Source organism: Mesoplodon mirus (genome assembly GCF_964341445.2).
Source record: "Mesoplodon mirus genome assembly, chromosome: 9".
Taxonomy (NCBI): domain Eukaryota; kingdom Metazoa; phylum Chordata; class Mammalia; order Artiodactyla; family Ziphiidae; genus Mesoplodon; species Mesoplodon mirus.
Window position 1 is genome coordinate 91370118 of NC_138985.1, and position 21582 is coordinate 91391699.

Sequence of the window (21582 nt, forward strand, 5' to 3'; positions counted from 1 at the left end):
TGGCGGACTGCCATGCTTGACTGGTTAGACTAAAGCCGGAGGTTGAAAGGCATTTAATAGAATAAGGTTAGAGAAGTATATGAGAGCTCCCTAGTAGAATGCCTCTTTAATAGTCTGTTACCTGTAGTTTATGGCACTGTAGTCAAAAGAGAACTGGATTTGAAATTTTATTTATTTATTTATTTTTGCCCACAAAGCAAAGACGTTGGGAAGGGGCACCTGGGCACAGAGCTGCAGGGTAAGGGAACCCGGGAGGACTGCTCTGCCATGTGGCTTGCAGTCTCAGGGTTTATGGTAGTGGGGTTAGTTTCGGGGCTGTCTCTGGCCAATCATCTTGCTTTGCCCATATTTGGTCTGCCTCAGGGTCCTCCCTGGTAGCGCGCACATCTTTCAGCCAAGATGGGTTCCAGCATGAGGGTTTCTGGGAGGTTAGCAGGACATATCCTCTCCTGCCTCCTCCTTTCTACCCCTCCTGGTTAGTTTTCCATGACAGCTCTGCATCCTTCATCGGGATCTCCTGTTACGAGACAACTCAGGCAAGTGGTTATCATTGGGCCTGGCCAAGGCAGGCAGTTTCAGTCAACGGTTCCCTAACAGTGTCAGCATTATGTGATATAACAAATTGATTCTAAATTAAGGTTTTTTAACCTTGGATTTGAAATTTTTAAACATCTGGCTTCTAATTGAGACTCTGCCACTTACTAACAGGATTACTTGTAGGAAGCCTAGAACTGGTAACTTTTTTTTTTTTTAAAGAAATATATGCATACTAACTCTGTATTGCTGTAGAAGGATTGGGTTAATGTGTGTTAAAAAGCCTGTCCTATAGTAGACACTCCGTAGATGTTCATTAAATCTGGAATCATTATCGGAAAATTTCAAACAAGGTTTCTGTGATTGTGGTAGACTGGAGAACGAAGATGAAGAGGGTTCAACTGACAGTGCTCAGGATTGGTCAGCTTTGCCAGGAGGCCAGGTAGGGGGAGGCTGCAGTCCAGGTGAGGAGTAGTGGGGGCCGCAGCTGAGTCAGAAAGAACAGATTACAGAACAGTCGTGGGAGAAGCACTGGTGACTTGAATTCAAAGTTTGGACAACCAATTTTATCTGGGAATGAGTGGAGATGTCAGGCCTAGGTGACTGGGAATATGATGGTCCCACAATTAGAGATGTTAGGAGAATGAGCTGATTTGGTGGATTTCAGAAAAGCTTAATCTGGGGAAGTGAGCTTTATTTTTGAAATGCTGAGTTTTACTTGGTGATGAGTCATGCAAATTCACATGTCCTGCAAATAGTTTGAAATGTAAATGCATGGCATATTTAGCAATGAGTGGACCAGTTTGGATTGGAAGTGCATATTTGTTAGACAGCCTACTTCAAGCTAAATACAGTATTTAATTATCTTAATTGTTTTTTGAGGGATCTAGTTGTCTCCTGGGAAACAAAGATGGTTGTCCAAGAGAGGGAGTGTCACTTTTGGGTGTATACCCCATGTTCTGTCCTGTAGTAGAGGGAGATTCAAGTGAGTCCATGAAGTTTCTGTCTATGAAACAGACATTTTTTTTTCTTGTCTTATTTTGAGAGTTGGAGATTGGGGTAAATATTTGAAGTGGCATTGTTTTATTGTTGCTTACATTTAATATGCCCCTCATACCTCAGCCAAGGTTCATCATTGGCTTAACCTCCTCTGATATTCTGCTGACTTGGAAGTACGGCGATACTCAGAGAGAAGCTGGCATAATAGAGTCTGACACCATGTTTTCCTTGTCTTATAAAGCCATAACCAGGATATTGCCAAATAAATGGAGTTGTCACATAAGAGGTGGCGATAAGATTGCAGTACTGCAGAAATCCTGGGGGCAGAATAAAATGTCGTAAGCGTAACTATTTGGTGTTACGCTTCTTCCCCTTCCTTTTCAAAATTGTTTTGACCCATATTTTCAACTATTCTCTTCCCCAGACAGAATTAGGGAATGAATTAGGTGTTCAATTCTACTGCTTCCAAGTATATTTCTGTCTTATTTTCTGTCTGTTAGTTTTCTCAGGAGAATCAGGGTAGGTGTGCTCTCGTGTAGGGCTTGAGTGGGAATAGGGTAATCGGGGTGATTGGGCTCAGACGCATCTTGGAGCAGAGAAATAGCTGTTCTTGACAGGTCGAGTGGGAAGTCCCATCTCTTCATCACCCAGTTTTTTACACCCTGCTCCCTAGATATCTTTGCTTTTATTTCTTTTCTTCCCAAACTGAAGAGTGCTCTTGGTGTTCAGTGGGTTGTGGCCTCTGAAGCTGGTGAGGCTTTTGTCTATGCTCAGGGGTAAGCCTACTATTAATACTGAAGCTTGGATGGATGTTTGTGTTGGGGATTCAAGGATTTCTCTTACTACAAAGCAGTAATTTTTTTGTGGAATGATTTTTTTTTTCTTGCCCCTTTCTCTCCCCTCTCCCCTCCCTCGTTCCTCCTTTCTTTCCTTTCTTCATTTCTGCAAGTCTTGTTTACGGGTCTCCTTTGGTTTCATTTTAACCATGCATCCTTTTGGATTCCTCCAGCTGTACTTAGTCCATATCAGTCTGCATTGGTTCCTTTCCATCCCCCTCCCCATGAGGGAGAATGAGTAGGATTTATGAAAGGATAAAGACAGAGTCCTTGTTCTGAACAGGTCTTGATTTTCATAATCTCAAATCCAGTCTCTAGAAAATGCTCTCACTGGTAGAACACTTGTGTTTAGAACCTGTATATATTCTGAACGCTCATTAAATATGAGCTACTTATTGGAGAGTATTTTGTTTGAAAGGGTGCCTTTTTGCTTGATTAGCTTCTAAGGCTGTTCAGATCAGTCCATTCCACACTTGCCTGTTCTTGAGTCCGGCTTTCTGGGGTCATGCTTCCTTGTGGGTCATGCTGTGTTTCACGTTCCATATAACCACAGCTGGGTTGGTGGGTTGACAAAAGCAGTCACCTTTGGCTCTGTGTCTGGAGTGAGTATGTCCTGCCCTAAGACTCTTAATCACTGCTTTTTCTCCCTCATTTCACTGTAGTTTCTAAAGCCTGGGTAGGGACATGGAGGCTTTTGAATCTTCTTTGTTGTTTTTGATCTGTGTTATGAGTTCCAGGAACGTCTCTAGCCACCGTTCGGATCCTCTGGTGACTGTCCTGGTGACAGGACTTGTTAAACAGAATATGGAGCCATTAAGAGTAAAAAGATCCAAAAAAATCTATTTTAGTTATTTTTAGAATTAACATTAGTTCAAGGGGTGAGTGAAAAAATAGGGAAGATGGTGGGAGAGAGATTTGGGAAGTCTGTAAAGCATGTCGTGCCACCTCAGATGTTTCTAATTATTGATGCTTCTAAAACAGAATCTCCTGTCTACATATGCTGCTTGGTTATGTGGGAAGTGCCTCCTGGATGTATTTTAAGAAAAAAAAAATGGGAAACTCATTGTTCCAGATTCTTGGGAATTCAATCTAAGATTGGAGGATAAAAGACACTGGGTGGGAGAGGCAAAGTGCGACCCTTGGAGACGCTGTCATACTAGCTTGTGGCAGCTCCCTGTTGCTCTGTTGGGCTTTTTCCTAGTTTGAGGCCTGGGGAAAAAACAGTAGTCAGTAAAGATACTTGTTCACTGCCCATTGTCTTAGATCTCTCTCATCTAGGATTCTACTCTCACCCTTTACAATCTTATTTTGTCAGCCTATAAAAGTCAAGTCTGTCTCAAGCTTGAAATTGCCAGGCTCTTGCCTGGTGTGGGTATTAGAGGTCTGTATGTGAACTTGTAGAGAAGATCGGAGGGGAACCTGGCCTTGGGGCCTGTTAGCCATTAATCATTTTCCCCACTTCCCTCTTAGACTGAGAGCCCATGTTTTCTGTGTATTTCTGAAGAAGATAGCTGTCCAGTCCTCCTCGCTTTCTGCCTTATTACCGAATCTTGTGGTGGTCTCTCCCTCTTCCTTGTCTCTAACTTATTTGCAAAGAAAGACATCAGCCCTGCATAGGTTCCCTGTGGTTCAGCCCCACAGAAGCAGATTCCTATATAGCCGAGACATGAGATGAGCCATCTGATACGTTAGAAATTAGTATGGGAACCCTGTCAGCCAGAGCTCTCCATCTCAGCACTTTTGAGGAAGGCTGTCCTTGTCTTGAAGGTCCAGCCAATGTGGAAACAAAGCAGAGGCAGTTTCCCAGCATAAGATACTGGAGTCTTTGAGGGTCATGGGTGACAGAGGCCCTGGCTACATGCCTGATGTCTCGTTGGATCATGTTTGCACAGTGAATAGCCATGGGGTACATTTTGTGCTCAGCTTATGAAATTTGACCCACGGGGCCTTGAAGTTATTGTAGAGAAGTCTTGGGGAATGCGTGTATGTGTGTGCATGTATGCTCACACGTGAGGTAGGTGCCTCTGCTAGAGATGATGTGACTGTTATAATTGAATTGAGCTGTTAACTATCTTCCAACCATTTCCTTTAGCCTTGACTCAAATATAGTGTAAAGGCATTTCTTTATGGGCTTACTTTATTCTGAATGTGTGTCCACGCATTTGTTTGCCTTAAGGAAATACTCTGCTTTGTAATCTCCATGGACATCTACTTAAGTGACTGATAAAATGTTGATGGTGTTTAAGTGGGAAATGTTTAGTTCAAATAGCTAGAGATCTATGAGCCAGAGCCATTGAGAGTTATCTGTTATCCTTACTCAGATGGAGAATGAAGTGTGTGTGTGTGTGTGTGTGTGTGTGTGTGTGTGTGTGTGTTTTCTGGTGTTATGCCTTATGTCCACCCTTGAAATATTCTTATCCATTTACCCCAGGTTCTCTTGACAAGTAGCGTATACCCTATAAATTAGCTCTACTGTTAGGACCAAACTGTAGAAATCAAAGAATGTGTGAGACACTGTATGTGTGTATGTAGAGAAGATTACTCATGTAAGGAAAAGAATTAAGGATAATGGAAGGCAGGCTTCCCACTGTCAGAAGGGATGTATAAATGTGGAAAGGAAGAAAACTACATCAGCCCTGTAGTGTTGGAATGGGGTTTTAGTACCTTTGTGAACTCATGGTATGTTGGTTCAGGTTCTCCAAAAAACTGATGCCAAGACAGGATTAAACGGACAAGAGGTTAATTAGGGAAAATTGAGGGGAAATGGGAAAGGAGCTGGAGGAGGCTGTGAATGCCTAACCTCTGTGGAAAAGGGAGGGATGGAAGGTTGAATTGGAAAAACCTAAGCTGGGGCTGTGGGCAGTTGTAAGAGTTTCAGCAAAGGTGATAAGGAGTCCTCAAAGCCAAAGCTGCCTGTCAGAGGAGTCCCAGGTCTCTCAGCAATAGGCCTGCCTTAGTATTTCCACTGCACCCAGTCATTGGCTAGAAGCAGCTGGTGGGAAGCATAGCCTTGGCGGAAACAGTGATGGGTTTCAGAGCATAGCAGCTGGGCTGTCAGTCAATTATGCTTCCTGCAGTCAGAGATCCGAGAGGCACGTTTTCATGACTGCCACACATGGTTTTCGGTAGTTATAGTTATAGAAATAAATTTATGGAGATAAAAATGTAAATGTGGACTACTTGGATAAATGACTAATTTCAGAGCTGCAGAAAACAGTGGAAGATAAGCCTGGAATGCATTGTGCCCGAAAGCAAGGAAGTGCTCAGAGAATGACAGGACACAGGAGCCAGCTTGACTTGGCTCCCACTGGCCAAATTGGGAAAAATTTCAGCATCAGAATTAAAAATGATGGTAGTGGATTATATGACCCTTTAAATAAAATATTTCATGGCCGTATACCTATACAAATCAATAAATGAATAACTTGGGAGTTTGATGAAAATTACATAGTTCAAAGTGTCTCTTTTCAGTATCTATTATAAAAAGGAAGAAAGTAACTTTACAGTGGAGAAGCCTGGTAGACACTGCCTGAATCACGTGATCAAAATGAACATTATCTGTAAATTACACATCATTTCAAAGGAAGCCATGGGAACAGCACAGCATCACTTCTGTGACATTCCTGCCGAAGATACATAACTTGCCTCTGATCATAGAGACATCAGACAGGCCAAAATTACTGGCCTATACTCTTGAAAAGTTTCAAGGTCGTGGTAGACTAATCATGGTAGACCATTCCAGGCGGAGGAGACAGGACAACAAAATGCAACACCTGATTCTGAGCTAGATTTGGTTTCCCCTAAGTTCTCTATTGGGACAGTTGGCAACATTTGAGTAGGGTTGTGGGTTAGATGGCAGTACTGTGTCCGTACTGATATCCTGCCTCAAGTCTATTTTCTGATTATGTCGGAAGATGTCCTGGTTTGTAGGAAAAACTAAAGGTTTTGGGGATGGTGGTATAACAGGTCATTTACTCTCAAACGAATCAAAGGTTGGCATGTTCTTTGTTACTGTATGTGCAATTTTTCTGTAAGATTGTTTTAAAACTACCCCCTCCCCTCCTCTCCCACACTTTTAAGTAATCTAGGTAATTTTAATCAGTTATCTGATCTATCCATGTATTGATTATTACTTCCAATCTTGGGTTTGGGGCGTAGGGATGGGGAAGGCAGGCAAAAGGTATGATCAGATAATTACAGCCTACTGTGACTGAAATCTACGTTAATCCTATTCTCATATATGGGCACAGAACACCTTTTCTCCAGGTTGGCAGAGTATACTACCCCATGGTTTCAAAGGTATCTTATGAGAAAGCATGAACTTTTTGCAACCTGCTTGCTATGGAAATGAGTGGGCGGGGAGGATGTCAACTACTTGGAGATCTTTTGAGAAAGCTTACAAAGTCCCACGTTGCTCGTGTTTTTATCAGGAACATCTGATCTTGACTAGTGGAAACAGTTCACTTCTCATATAACCTAAAATTCTCCTTGAGTTTGAAGAAGCATTTGAATCCCAGCACTAATTCTCTTTATGTTTCTAGCTGATACAGAGAGAGATGATTTCCTGTTAGACCTCCACTCCAAGGCTGTTAGGTCGGTCCCTTTTTGTATGCTGATTGTGAATTATCCATTCAAGCCAGACATGTATAATTAGAGTAGAATTACTGATACACTCAAGAAAGCAGAACTTATAAATTTATCTAAAGCAGCATAATGTCATGGCACATAATTTAATGTTCTCTTTTCTTACTGGGCGCAACTAATGAATACACTGGTGTTGAGTTCTGAGCCATCTTTGGCCGGGGGAGATCTCCTGACCTTTCATTAGTGGCCAAAAGAAATGAATGAGAGAGTCAAGTACATGGATCTAGGTTAATTCCATTTTAGTTGTCTCCCTTTCATTCTCTCTCTTTTTTTAAAATTTATTTTATTTTTGGCTGCATTGGGTCTTTGTTGCTGTGCGCGGGCTTTCTCTAGTTGTGGCAAGCGGGGGCTTCTCTTGCTGCGGAGCACGGACTCTAGGCACGTGGGCTTCAGTAGTTGTGGCACGTGGGCTCAGTAGTTGTGGCTTGCGGGCTCTAGAGTGTAGGTTCAGTAGTTGTGGCACACGGGCTTAGTTGCTCCACGGCATGTGGGATCTTCCCGGACCAGGGCTTGAATCCGTGTCCCCCTGCATTGGCAGGAGGATTCTTAACCACTGTGCCACCAGGGAAGCCCCCTTTCATTCTCTTTAAATACAAGTGTTAGATAATGGAGAGGAGAATAACAAAAGCTGGGAAGGCATGTAGAAAGCTTTTGTCCTTAATTCTATGCTGGGCAAGCTTGGCTAATAAATGCTTAGGATCAGAAATAATGTTCCAGTGCTGTATTTCCAAAATGATCAGATGTTTTTCTCATACTTGGGTACAGAGCAAGAAAGACACGGCCCTTGCCCTCTTAGACTTCGTAATTTCAAATTGGAAGATAGATGATGAATTAATTGTAATATGCTGTGATGTCACAGGGGAGCACGCACCAAGAAGAAAATACATGTGGTGTGATTCTCACATGCCTGGCTCATAGGAGGGGCCCCATAATAATGTCTGTCATTGTTTCCTGTGTTTTTACTCTCCATGCTGCTGAGTACTAGCATCGCAACCATTCTTCCAGGAGAAGTCTGTATTTAGGGAAAAGAAGCTAAGGGAATATGGCTCACACTGAAGCTTTGGAGAGAAGGGAGGGAAGGTGGTGGGCAGGTTGTGGAGTGTAGAATCTGCGGCTCTAACTGGTTTGTAGACATTTGCTGGCAGGATCCGGAGGGCGAGAACCCTGCAGGAGAGGGAAGGGTTGTGCCCTTGGTTCTCTGCTGGCCACACAGGAACTCAGTTCAATACTGTGTGGCTTCCCTGGTGGCACAGTGGTTGAGAGTCTGCCTGCCGATGCAGGGGACATGGGTTCGTGCCCTGGTCCAGGAAGATCCCACATGCCGCGGAGCAGCTGGGCCCATGAGCCATGGCCGCTGAGCCTGCGCGTCCGGAGCCTGTGCTGCACAACGGGAGAGGCCACAACAGTGAGAGGCCCGCATACTGCAAAAAAAAAAAAAAAATACTGTGAATTGACTGGAGCAGAATTAACCAGGGTGGATCGTTAAACATTTGTGCTATTTTGCTTAGTATTCTCTAGCTTTTCATATAGAAGCTTATTTGTGTGAATTCTCCCTCTTCTGCCCCGTCATTCCAATTTTCTCCTCCAGACCCCACGTGTTGACTGTAAAATGTCAATGCACCGTTATTCCAAAGGCACTAGTACCAAACGTGTCTTTGTTCTTCTGGCATTTCCAATCACTAAGCCATCTCAACCTGTCACAGGTGGGCTCGTCCCCATCTTCTTTCTGACCTCTTGATGGGCGGAGCCTCTCTCCTGCCCTTTCAGGCCTTTGGTGACACCCTTAGTTAAATTCTCCCCATACAGCATCATCTACAGCTGCTGATTTGGGGCTGCTGGCATTCTCCACACTGCCAAACCCAGCTCTGTGATAATGACAGCGTTTGCCAGCACGCTTATGCAGTGACTCAGGAGACAGGGTGGCCAGCAAAGCAGCCTCTTTGTGGGAGTGGATTTTGAGAAGTGCTAATTCCGTGGCAGTTTGGAGATATTAATATCGTGCTGGCAGTAGATAAGCAGGCAGCAGAGGGGCACATAATGAGAATCAGCCACAGCATCTTTTCCTCCTTTATCTACCCGCACATATCCCCCCTCCCCTTTTTTAAAGTAAATCCCTGGGTTTTGATGAAGAGAACCTTTAAGTGGCTTAAACATGCCTATAGACCGCTTAGCCCGGCTCACTGCATCCCCGCAGTCTGAGAGTCTAAGAAGCACTAGAGTTAACTGCATTCTCCAGCGACACTAAATCGTAGCATATGGTACAGTAGCCTATTGCTTACCGTCCCTCCTCCCTAAAGGGCAGCTCACCAGATGGTCTGAGTGGGGCCTTTGGTGTAATTACGACAGACACAAAGAAAGACATAACCGCCGCTCTCCCCCAGTGATATTATGCCTCTTGTTTTGCAGTACTTGGCTACAGGTAACTTGAAAATTTGTTTTCGCAGTTTCATTTCTGCCCATCAAAGGTCCTTTTCCACTTTGGGGCGGGGGGAACCATGGAAATCGCTTCGTTAGTTGTCTGAGCGCCATTTCCAGTGTACTCTTCTGAGTAGACGGAAGCCACTCACAGTGGCCCCGCTTTCTTATTCTAGTGAAGAAAAGATTCAGCACGTTGGAGAAATTTTTTTGAAGCAGGATTCTAATCTGAATATCCTGTGGTCCTAAAAAGACTGTTGGGAGTATTGTTCCAAAGCTGGTCAACACAAGGTTTATACTTTTTGCTTTGTTTCCAGGACTCATGCAATTTTTTAAAAAGATCTTTCATTCCACCCCAATGCCTGCCCCCCCACCCAATTCCTTCCTAGCCTCACCTCCTCCAAGCCCCCTTTGGGTTCAGGGGAGAGCCAGTGTTTTGGGAGTTCTGATGAGAAGAGACACACTTTGAGTGTTACGTGAAACCAGTGTTCCCAACATTGCCAAACTGGAACACGGTATTTTCTAGTTCCAGTATAGGCTAGAAAGGAGATTTTGAGAAATTTAGGTCATGCTTTTATGTGCTTTGTTTTTTTTTTTATCTGCGTGCCTGATATTTTAGAGCAGACTTTTCTTGAGGGTAGTGGCTTGTTTATAACATTCTGTAAATAGCCCTGCGTAATGTGGGCTTTTTACAGATATTTTCTGCCAGGTTTTATGTATGGATTGATATAGCATCTGACTGTACTAACCAGAAAAATGCTGAGCCAGGGGACTTGGTTATTCCTCCTTTTTATTTGGATTTCTAGCTTAGCAACTCATTGGGCTTGAAATCCTTGGCTTCTCCCTCCCTCTGCCAGGATGCGTTAAGACCTCCAGGTGCTAACTTATTATTGCTGTTGACTGAGCCCCACATGCACCTCGAGTGCTCACTGACCTATCTTTTCTGTTGCAGAAACATTGCCGAGGCCCTTGTCAGCAAAGGTCTGGCCACGGTGATCAGATACCGGCAGGATGACGATCAGCGGTCCTCTCACTATGATGAACTGCTCGCCGCCGAGGCCAGGTGAGATGCATAATTTAAATTAAAGTGAACGCCTTGGGTCCCAGGGCCCCACTTCTTTCTTTCCCACTGTCCTGCCCATCCCTGAGCAGAATGCGACAGAAAACAACATGCTGAGAAAGCTTGTATTCTTTTATTATTCCAGCTTTTCCCCATCAAAAGAAAAGGGACCTCACTTCAAACTCGCAATCTAACCTTGGTTAAACACTCTTGGGCCTGTATATTTTTAAATCTGCAAAATTTAGGCATATATTGTATATGATCTTCCTAGTAGATGCCGTAAAATGAACGACAGATGAGAAACTTCTACGTGGAATATTTTTATCTCCACCATCCTTTCCTTCCCTGGGACAAACAGTGGAGCCCTGCTTACTGTGCAGGACGTTTGCCTCGGGTTCTTCCCTCCAGAGGCCTCTGCTGCCCGGCCCCTCCCATTTGTCACCTCTAGACCTTTTGTCATGTACAAAGGAAATGAAAACATTTATTAGGAAATGAGTTTGCGTTTCACACTTCTGACAGCTGGCAGGAGAGCGTTTGTGAGAAGCCCTGTGACATTTTCCTTTTGTCCTTCATCCCCATGGCTGGTTGCCCCAAGGACATGCGTGCTGCTCAGCAGTATTTCTTACCAGGAGTTCCTCAAGGCTCTTTCTCACGGGGCCTTCTGTCACTGGGCAGTGCTGGGAACGAAGCAATTCCTCCAGCCTTCCCGGGAAACAGAGCCAGAACTCGGTGATGATCGGTGTTCTGACTCGGAGAGCTTAGCGGACTGCTGGGCTCAACCAAAATGTATCCATTGTTTCAAAGTGATTGCAGGCGTTTGCCTCACGCAGACGTTTTTCTGTGACCTAGGACTTAGTTTGTTCTAGAAGTTTAGTAATTGCCAGCTTATGCTCCACGGTTAGAGGAGGAATGAGTTTGAGCACATGCTGTCTGTACTTTAGACTTTGTCATTGAGATCACTTCTCTTGCTCTTTGGCCCAGACCGTTGCCCTGATATGTGACATTTACCTCTAACATCATGTCACATCCTGATGGATAGGGCATCTGTAGAATGTCACACAGAATGTCAGCTAAGAAAGCAGTCTGTCAGGTTGCTGTGGCTTTTTGGATTCTTTCCTGTTCGCTTTTCCCAGTAGGACCTAAGTCTTCAGCACAAAGTTCAGTACTTTGGTTGCTTGAGGCTCATTCATGTCTAGTGTAAAATAATATGATGTATAGTCCATAACTGGTGTTTCTCTTCAATCCTTTCTCACTTCCTTATTCTTTTCTCCCTGCCTATATTATCACTAAGCCAACTGGGCTGAAAGAACCCATAGTGGGAAATGTGGCTTCACATCTGTGACTACTATTTGATGATCTTGGTATTCTAGGAAATGGGCAATGATTAGACTGTTCTTTAGGTGGGATTTGGGGGGTGGGGGTGGGGGTGGGGAGGTTCGTTCTGGGCATGCTCAGTCTGATCTGGTGGCAACTTGGGGAAGCGGTTATGTATTCCCAGTGTAGCAGGAGCACTTAGCAATACAGTGGGATCTAGAGTCCCATTTTCTGCCCTGGGTCCACTCTGCCACTGGTGAATGTTTAACTCTGATAGGCAGGTAAGCGTGAAAATAATTTGCCTAGCTGCTCTGGAAAGTGAGGCCACACGAGGCTCTCTTATTATGCTGTTGTGCTACAGTGTTTAACGAGGAGGCAGAGATAGGTGACATATTTTAGGTTTTAAAAAGAAAACAGGGCCTCCCTGGTGGCGCAGTGGTTGAGAGTCCGCCTGCCGATGCAGGGGATACGGGTTTGTGCCCCGGTCTGGGAGGATCCCATATGCCGCGGAGCGGCTGGGCCCGTGAGCCATGGCCGCTGGGCCTGCGCATCCGGAGCCTGTGCTCCGCAACGGGAGAGGCCACAACAGTGAGAGGCCCACATACCGCAAAAAAAAAAAAAAAAAAAAAAAAAAAAGAAAACAGCCTTTTTAGTCTGGTACTCATTTGGAGCTGATAGAATGTAACAAGACACTCGCCTGTTAAAGCAGTGAGTTGCCTAGAGAGAATTGTGTCGAGCCACTGCTTTCAGACGGATAGTGGAAACACTGGCTCCAAAGTCATTGCACTGCTGCAGGTAGGGTAAACGGAGAGAAATCAAGCACTTCCCCTGGCCAGTGAGTCACTGCGCCATTGCCATGAGGCAGTACACATCTTAGAAAGCTTTCGGAGAAGTGGCCCGCGTGGCCTGCGAATGAGTCCTCCTTGGGAGCGGTGCTGTCCACAAGCCCGATGCCAACCCCAGCGAGAAAGACCAGAACATCTGCCAGATAGGAATGGTGGCCTTATAGCCATTGAAGACTATTTTCAGTGCAGAATGCACCCCCATTTTTGGGAAAATGATAGTTGACCTCACTGCAAGAGCACCTCTTCTCTGACACTGCTTTATTTTAGGTCGCCTTCGGTTTGAAGCACTCTGGCCCCTATGAGACATTCCCTGTGGTTTTTTAAAAAAATTATTTATGTATGTATATATATACGTATGGCTGCGTTGGGTCTTCGTTGCTGCGCTCAGGCTTTCTCTAGTTGCGGCAAGCAGGGGCTTCTCTTGCTGCGGAGCACGGACTCTAGGTGCACGGGCTTCAGTAGTTGTGGCATGTGGGCTCAGTAGTTGTGGCTTGCAGGCTCTAGAGCGCAGCCTCAGTAGTTGTGGCACACGGGCTTAGTTGCTCCACGGCATGTGGGATCTTCCCGGATCAATGTGTGTCCCCTGCGTTGGCAGGCAGATTCTTAACCACTGCGCCACCAGGGAAGCCTTCCCTGTGTTTTTACATGCTGCTTCTGCCCCTTATCCTACCTGTCCAGCGAATATGATCTGAGTTTAGGGTTGTTTTCCTCTAGATGGATGAGCTATATTTTTTTCCAGTCGGCCCTATAATTATTATGCCCCTGTCCATGCGGTCCCTCCACCTCCCAGCTGAGTGCCCTCTGCAGATCTCATTAGCAAGTTGTTTACTCCTTTCCTTGGCCCTGAATAGAACCCCTAAACAAGAATGGCTTTGCTGTTGACCCCAAGTCTTTCACCGCTTGTACTGTCACTTAACTGTCTTTTGTTTATCATCCTTCAGCCACTTTTTAAACTCCAGTGATTGTGTACTGAACCAAACCAATTTGAATTAATTTCCCAAGTAAAATTTCTTGAGGTGCTGTATCTAATGCTTTAGCAAAGGCCAAATTAATAACATCTGCTGTGTTCCTGGCAAGTCACTCATCCTGGAACTCTTTTGGTCAGTGATAAGTGGGTGAACGTAACATGGCAAGGCCAGCATCCTCTTGAGTCCCTGCCCACAGGGATGGCGATTCCAAGAGACTTCTTTGTCCCTGTCCCCTGGATGCCTGTTGTTCTCTCTGGTTATCACTAGTGATCTCGGCCGTGGTGCCCAGTGCCCTGCCATTGACTTTGCTTTCCGGAGCGCTGCTTGGCCATTAATCCTTTAAGAGAACGTTGTAAGCTTTGGGGAAAGGGCAGCCTGTGAACTCTGTCTTTTCGGGTCAGCCAGCTGCCTGCGCGGGAGTTGATGAGCTTTCTCAGGGCTCTGCAGCTGCTGCTTCCTCTTCAAGGGGGTATGATCTGCCAACCTTTCTCAGATCATCTGATGGGAGCTCAGGGAATGACGTGTTAGGCGTGCGTTGGGAGACCGGGTGAGACAGAAGAGGAAGACGAATGCCAGTTTGCAGCTGCCTATGCTTTCAGGCGTATCCACCTGCCCACCAGAAAGGAGCTCATCATACCCCCTCAGCAGCTCTGTTTCGTGTGCCTGACCCTTCTCAGTGCCTTCATTCGGATGCCTGTCTGCTTTTGGGAAACCCTCTACATGCCTCAAACACATGGCGCATCTAGAGGAAGCCACATCTTTCTTGTTTAAAGGATAAATGAACCCCTAATTCCCGACAGGCGGCCTTCCTTTCTAGTTCACTTGTCTATCATCAGCTGCCTCTTCCCTCCTTACCTTGTGTCCTGGCAAAATAAAGCAATGGCACTTTTGTGTGTATTTTTGAGCCTTGCTTCTCTGTGGGCTCCATTGAAAAGCCCTTGCTTGTGTCCCAGTCTTCTGAGAGCTCCAGTGTGTCCTCCATATTCGTAGTAAAAAGAACTTAGGTACAGCTGGACCACACTTTCTGATGACACTCCTGAACTTGGTATCCCCCTTTTAGGGGCATCATGTGGACTCCTTTGGCAGTATGTCACATTTCTTTTCTGCACCGTTCTAATTTTTCACCCCCATATTGACTTCCCAACATTTCCCATTCTTGTTTGACTTCAGTGTTTCTCAGCCAGCGGGCCGGCTGCTTTGTCTGTCTTGATGAGTGTTCTAAGCTTAAGGCGGGGCTTTGACTCCTACAGAGAATCTCATATTCTTCTGAGGTATTTCCAAGATCCTGAGCCATTATGGGGACCCTTCTTATTTTCTACGGTATTACACAGTCTCTCAAACTCTGTGTATTTGATATAACACATCCTGTTTGATTTTAAACAGTACAGAATGTGAATTCCCCTAGCATTCTACAGGTCTTCCTGGTGGGCTTTTGTTGAGCTCATTATAGACACTAAAGATAAGCTGGTAATGCTTGGAATCAAAGCCTGACTGTGTGCCCTGTTTCCCTTGGACATCCCGACCTGTAGGATATCATCTGTCTGCATTCACCTAAAGCTACTTTATATTAAAATGTAATATTTGAAGGTTTCCTAGAAACCATTAGTCTGTGATTCATTGCAGGAAAATACAGGAGTTGTTAGTTCAGAAGTTGGGCTTTATTCCTTTAAGGTACCCTTTAATTCTAAGATTTTGTGATTTCAAGATAGAATGTATATATTCAGAAAAGAAATTTATGCCCCGGCTAGACAGTGGGAAAGCAGTTGTATTGAACAACCTAGGGTCCGAGCAGATTTAAATGAATCTAGATTCATTCTGGACGTACAGAATGAGGTTAGGGTTATCTCAGGAGAAGAGAAAAGGGCAGGCTGTGTCTTTTCCTGTGTGTTCTCTTTCTTGCCACGCACACTGCAGATTAAGGAAACTGTGGTGTTGTCCTCCCTCTTGGAGAGGCAAGCGTGAGCCTGCCCTGGCTCAGCTCTGCCTGCGCTCCGAGTCCTCCCTGACCCTGCAGGGACCTCCTGTTTCTGATTGAGTGAACCTTGCAACTTCCCTTTTCTTTAAAAACAAAAACAACTAGTGCTCCTGTCTGCTGACTTTTGCATCTCCAATCTCCAAACCCTGTAAACGCCAGCGCTTCATTAAAATCCTATCAGATTTCTTTTGCTTTTACCCAACTTGGTTGACAGCGCCCTCCCTATTGTAGAATTCTCTCTGCTTGTACCTCTAGGAAATCTGTGTTGGCATTTCCATCACAGACTTTGATCAGAAGGCTATAAACTTGTTGGTAACTCTTCCCTAGGCCAATACCTGTAGTCATTATTAAGAGGGAAACTGTTTCAAGTACAAACCTCTCTTGTTGCAGTTACTGGGTCTGCATTGGGCTTACTGACTTCCATGCTCTGGTAGCAGTGAACTGTAAATGTATTTTGCATTTTTATAATACCACTGGGAGAGAGGTATGCTTGATTTCCCACTCCTGATTGAGCCAGAGCAGCTCCACTTTTTTTTTTTTTCGGAATTTTCCCACAATATTTTAATAGGTGGAGGAAAAAAATGACTTGTGCATAAAAAAATACAAAACTTTTTTTTATAGGGTCTTTCCTATCTGTGCCTTCAACTTAACTGGCATTTACAATGCTGTTTATGAATGAAACGTGAAGACTTATCAGCATTTTTTTTGCTCTCTGTTGCTTTAATTGGAAGAGGTCAGCATTACTGGCTTGACACTGTTCTGACTTGTGAAATGCCTTGGTATGAAGCAGGTTTCATCTTCCTACCAATCCGGTGACAAAACTGGTGTTGAGGTTGGGTCTGTGTTTTGAAAATTTGAAACTAATATATCCTATCACAATGTATAGACCAGTTAGAGTTAACCAGTTCTCCAAGAAAACAAATCATTCCTCTAATGGGAACAGTTGTTCAAGGCTGGTTTTCTCTTGCACGTGATGGCTTTGCATTCATTCCTTTTCATTCCAGTTCTCTTTAGTGCACCCTGGGTCCCAGGTGGTGAAGAAAAAAGACAACAGACTCAGGCCTTACAAAGCAGGCAGTCTCAGAGGGACACACGCTGAATAACTTGAATAGGGCCTCTGGGTGTTGCTATTTTTCCTATTCTCTTTTCTTACCTGTTTTCTCAGCCCCTCCTTTTTTCTCCCTCTGCATCATGAACACTGCCTGCCTTATATCTTTTTTATTCCATCTCTTCACTTCTATTAAATTTTCCCATGAGGGCATCTCCCCGAAATTCATCTCTTCCATCCAGCCTCTGTTCTTCTCAATAGTTTAATGGTACAGCTTTAATAAACCAAGATTTCTCACTTTCAATCTAATGACCTGAACCAAGTGAAAATTCTCTTTGCATAAAACTAGATCCTACTGAATACTGTTAAAAACAGAGCTTTGATTTGAAGTTTTTCTCTTTCCTTCACTGTTGAATTCCTGTAGCGCCAGAGTGTGGTTGGATTTTTGTAGGCCAGGCATTATAGAAAGCTGGAGTTGGGTGAATTATCTGCTGCCCTCTTCACCCGGCTGTGTTACATCATGCTGGTACAAATGGGAGGCCAGCATGAGAAAGGAGCCTGGTCTTTCTGTTCAGTATCCTAATGGCTTCTTTTCTTCCTTAACCCTGGAAGTGCACTCCCCGCTAGATTTGGGGCTTGCCCTTGCCCTGGTGGCACGGCCAGAGGTTGCTAATGAGATTCAGCACGTGTCAGTGTTGGGGGGCGTTTCACTGTTGGGGAGTAGGGTACATCAGCTCCTGCAAGTGGATGTGATAACAGGAAAATGCATTAAAAGAGCTGGTGTGGGGAAGTGATTTGACGATACAGCTGAATGTGGGGAAATTTAGCTTTTCCCTTTCTTCAGAAGAGATGATGCACTCAACATCCAAATAGCAGTAATCAATCTGCATTTAAGGCAGCACAAATGGCCACTTCTGGAGAGCTGTATAATATCTCCATTTCCAAATAGTTTTCTCTTTCAGGATATTAAGAGGCTCTGTTCACTCTTCATCCTGTCTTTCCTCCCCACTCCCAGTTCCATCTGATACAACCCAAACTGTGAGGCTCGTCTTGATGACTACTGTGAGGGGTTTGGGGTAAAGTCAGAAGCCATTAGCTTTAGCTCCTGTGTTGTACACAAGATGTGGGTAGCTCTATAGGTCATGGTCAAATAATGAACTCACAATAAGAAGTCCTCCTTGCCCAGTCTTTCCTGTAATTATTAATCTGCACTCGTTGTGTTCTTTCAGAGGAAGTTGTTCTAGACTAACCTTCCTAATTAACTTGGTCCCCCCTCTCCACCCAGCTGTGACCGTTTGTCCACAGCACCTTGTCTGTTCTCTACCATCTCACTGTTCTCGGCTAAAAGGCTCTAGTTCCTCTCACACAAGCCCTAAGTATTTGAGGTTTCAAAATATTTCCAACGTATTTCAAAATACATTTGAAGATTATCATACTGGGAACATAATTTTAATCCCAAATAAGTTATAACAATAAAGTGATAACATTTGACCCTTGACATTTTTGAATGTCTCATAACTTGACTCCCTAAACCACTGGTTCCCATAGGATGGTCCTCAGACCAACAACGTCATTTTCACCTGGGAACTTGTTAGACATGTGAGTCCTCAGGTGTCCCCACATCTCCGCTGCCCCAGACCTACCGAATCAGAAACTGGGGTTGAATCCCAGCAGTCTCTTTTCCTGCGTCCTTCAGGTTGTTCTAATGCGCATGAAAATTTGAGAACCACTGCCCTAAACAGTTCTTTACCACTGTTTTGTTTTTGTTTTTTAAGAAAATATCAAAATGTGTGTCCTTTTTACGGCACATTAGTAATTTAATAGTTGGAATTGTAACCATGTGTAAAAGGTAATAGAGACTAAGGCATGGAATGGATAAGCTTTAGATCCCTTTGGATTTCTGTCCTAGCTATGCCTTCCCTGCCAGCCATACTTGTTCCTCACCCAGCCCATTGAATAGTTCTGTATTCCTTCCCTGTGACTCCTCTTTCCCCTTGCTCATACCCTGCGTTCATGGCTTTTGAACTGAATTCCTTCTGAGTAGGCTCTACCATCTTAAGGGTTTCTGTGCTTGCTTGATTTGCCTCATCTGCGGTGCCAGGGGGCTGAGTGGGTCGGAGAGCTGAGTGTCTATCACAGATATCCCTATCCTACTTTTGCTCTAATCCTTGGAAGTCTCTCCAGAGGACTGTAGTTCAAATAATTAATCACCGATACATCAGTGCACAGAATTTTATATCTACTTGTGAAGGGGAAGTCTCCGTCGTAGCTTCCTTTCATTTGTAAGACTCTTAGCATCTACATTTCTTGTAAAGTCCCTCATGCATATGTTATCTCCTCAGCTGCCCCTGACTCCCCTCCTCCAGCTCTGGGCCTGGAAGTTGAGAAGGCTTACTTCCCATGCCTCTTGCTTCTGCATCAAGTTCAGAGAGCCAGATCTCAAGTGGATGGCAGTGAATCTTTTCCAGCAGGTCCCTGTAAGTGTACTCACGTCGGAAAAACCATTTTTCCCAGCAGTAAGCCTGTTGCGTCTTTTGACTGAGGAAAAAGCATTAAAATGTTCTCTAATTTATTCATTTTACAGTAACAAACATCAGGTGCATTGGGGGAGAAAACAAAAATGTGTGGTCTAGTGGGGTTTTGGATGAGCTAGTAAATAATTGCAAGTATAATTATAAGCATGGAGATACCAGTGGGTACCTGGGAAGGAGCACCTAAATCAACGGGTTTATCCACAAATAGAGTCCACGAGGCAAGGCGTGTTCTGTCTGGGTTCTGTCTGGGTTGCCTTGGGAAAGGGAGATGGGAAACAGGAATAGTGCTTTGCTGACCTATGACACAGCCATTCCACTTCTATGAATTTATTCTAAGGAATAATTAGGGAGGTGCCTGACAGTTTAAGAGTTATTCCTTTGGCATTATTTATAGTACCGGAAGTATTGTACTGGACTATTAACATTCACATAAATATCTAGCAGTAGGCAATTGATTAAATTATGGAATGTGCATCCATATTATGGACTTATGTGCAGTTATTCAAAATGATGTGATAAAACTAATAACACAGGGAAGTGTTCATTTAGTTATTGTTTCTGGGGGAAAAAACAATCGCCAGACTTTTCCCACAATTTAAGTGGGTGGGTATGTGTATATAAACACTTAGAAATTTTGTTAATGATGCTTTTATCTTGGAATTGAATTATGCATCGTTCTTTTCCTACTTTTTCTCTGGCTCTGTGTTCCTGTATTGTCTCTGTGATCAAGACATGAAAAAATTTGGGACTTCCCTGATGGTCCAGTGGTTAAGACTCCGCGCTTCCACTGCAGGGGATGTGGGTTTGATCCTGGTCGGGGAGCTAAGTTCCTGAATTCTGCGTGGCACAGCCAAAAAATAAAAATAAATAAAAAGATATGAAAAAATTATAAAACCAGTGTCATTGAGGCAATTTTGAGTTGTCATTGCCTCTCATCTCATCTCACCTTTCTGCAGCCTTGTCCTCTCAAGAAGACTTTATTTATTTTTTATAAATTTATTTATTTATGGCTGCGTTGGGTCTTCGTTGCTGCACGCGGGCTTTCCTCTGGTTGCGGCGAGCGGGGGCTACTCTTTGTTGAGGTGCCCGGGCTTCTCATTGCGGTGGCTTCTCTTGTTGCAAAGCATAGGCTCTAGGCGCGCGGGCTTCAGTAGTGGTGGCACATGGGCTCAGCAGTTGTGGCTCGCAGGCTCTAAAACGCAGGCTCAGTAGTTGTGGCACACGGGCTTAGTTGCTCCGCGGCATGTGGGATCTTCCCAGACCAGGGCTCGAACCCATGTCTCCTGCATTGGCAGGTGGATTCTTAACCACTGCGCCACCAGGGAAGCCCCTCAAGAAGACTTTAGACTGACACTGACCATTTCTACCTGCTCTAGTAGTCCTTTGGTCCTAAACTGGGACAGCGTGGTCTGCTTGTGTTTCCCATGAATCTAATATTGGGCTACCTCTTCTCTGGTGATTCTCTGCCGCAGAGCTCAGTTTTTCCCCCTCTCTTAACCTGAGCACAGCAGATCAGATGTCACACCTGGTGGAATAGCAGTGCGCCTTCGTTTCTTCTTATATTAGTTTTCGATGAGGTGGCCCAGAGTTCCTTGTTATTTGCTCCGCTGCCTCATAATACCTCCCGACTCATTAGTTCACCGACCTCCCGTTGACCACAGGACTCAATTTCCTCCTTTCCAGTCTCTGTACTCTCCATCTTTTCTGTCTTATCAGTAATTCTGGTTTCGTTGAAAATGCAGCTGCATAAGGTCCACCCACCATTGTGCACCTGTGCCTGCTCTGCATCTCATTTTCCGAGTGTCAGGACCTGGTTGCTTCCTCCCGCTGCCAAGGAACCAGTAGAAAGGCCAGAGGAAGTGTTCCTTTTTGCTGTGTTTCACTGCTGTATTCATCAGTATGTTCTGAAACACAATGAAAGCTTCTTTAGAAGTTTAGCAAGTTGCTCATTCTTTGTTCTGCTTTTTATCCTTTTCCATTGGAATTATTTTCCTTTCTCCTTAGTCATTTACCCTGTATTATCTAGTAGGTGTTTCTGACAATCCTGCCACTTGGTTCCATTTCACTGTTCATGGTGGTTGGAGCTTTGCTTGCATCACTGCCTTTCAGACTACTGACCATCTCCTCTAGCTGTGGGACTCTTGAAGAAGGGAATGAGAGGCTTTTGTCCTTGATGCACTTTTGCTTCTGCTCAGAGGCCAGGCTTTCAGCTCTTCTGCCTTGCCCCACTCCAAGTAGCAAAACCAAGATGTCTGCGACCTGGAGCATATATCGTGAACCTGCACCTCCAGGAGAGCCAGCAAGCCTCACTCTTCTGCGCCCTACACTCAGTTGGCATTATCCATGTCTCCAATCTGAAATATCTTCACACTCTGCATTAGTCAGCGGGCATTTGTTCAGCTTTACTAGG

At 44.6% G+C, this 21582-nt stretch overlaps 1 protein-coding gene across 2 annotated transcripts in view; it reads left to right on the forward strand.

The window, feature by feature from the left end:
* The window catches only part of SND1 (staphylococcal nuclease and tudor domain containing 1), a 424510-nt gene that overhangs the window by 225964 nt on the left and 176964 nt on the right, over positions 1 to 21582 (forward strand). For both annotated transcript variants that reach the window (XM_082632934.1, XM_082632935.1), the window contains one exon: positions 10381 to 10491. In XM_082632934.1, coding sequence (XP_082489060.1) covers positions 10381 to 10491 — 111 coding nt within the window. The remainder of the gene's footprint in view (positions 1 to 10380; positions 10492 to 21582) is intronic.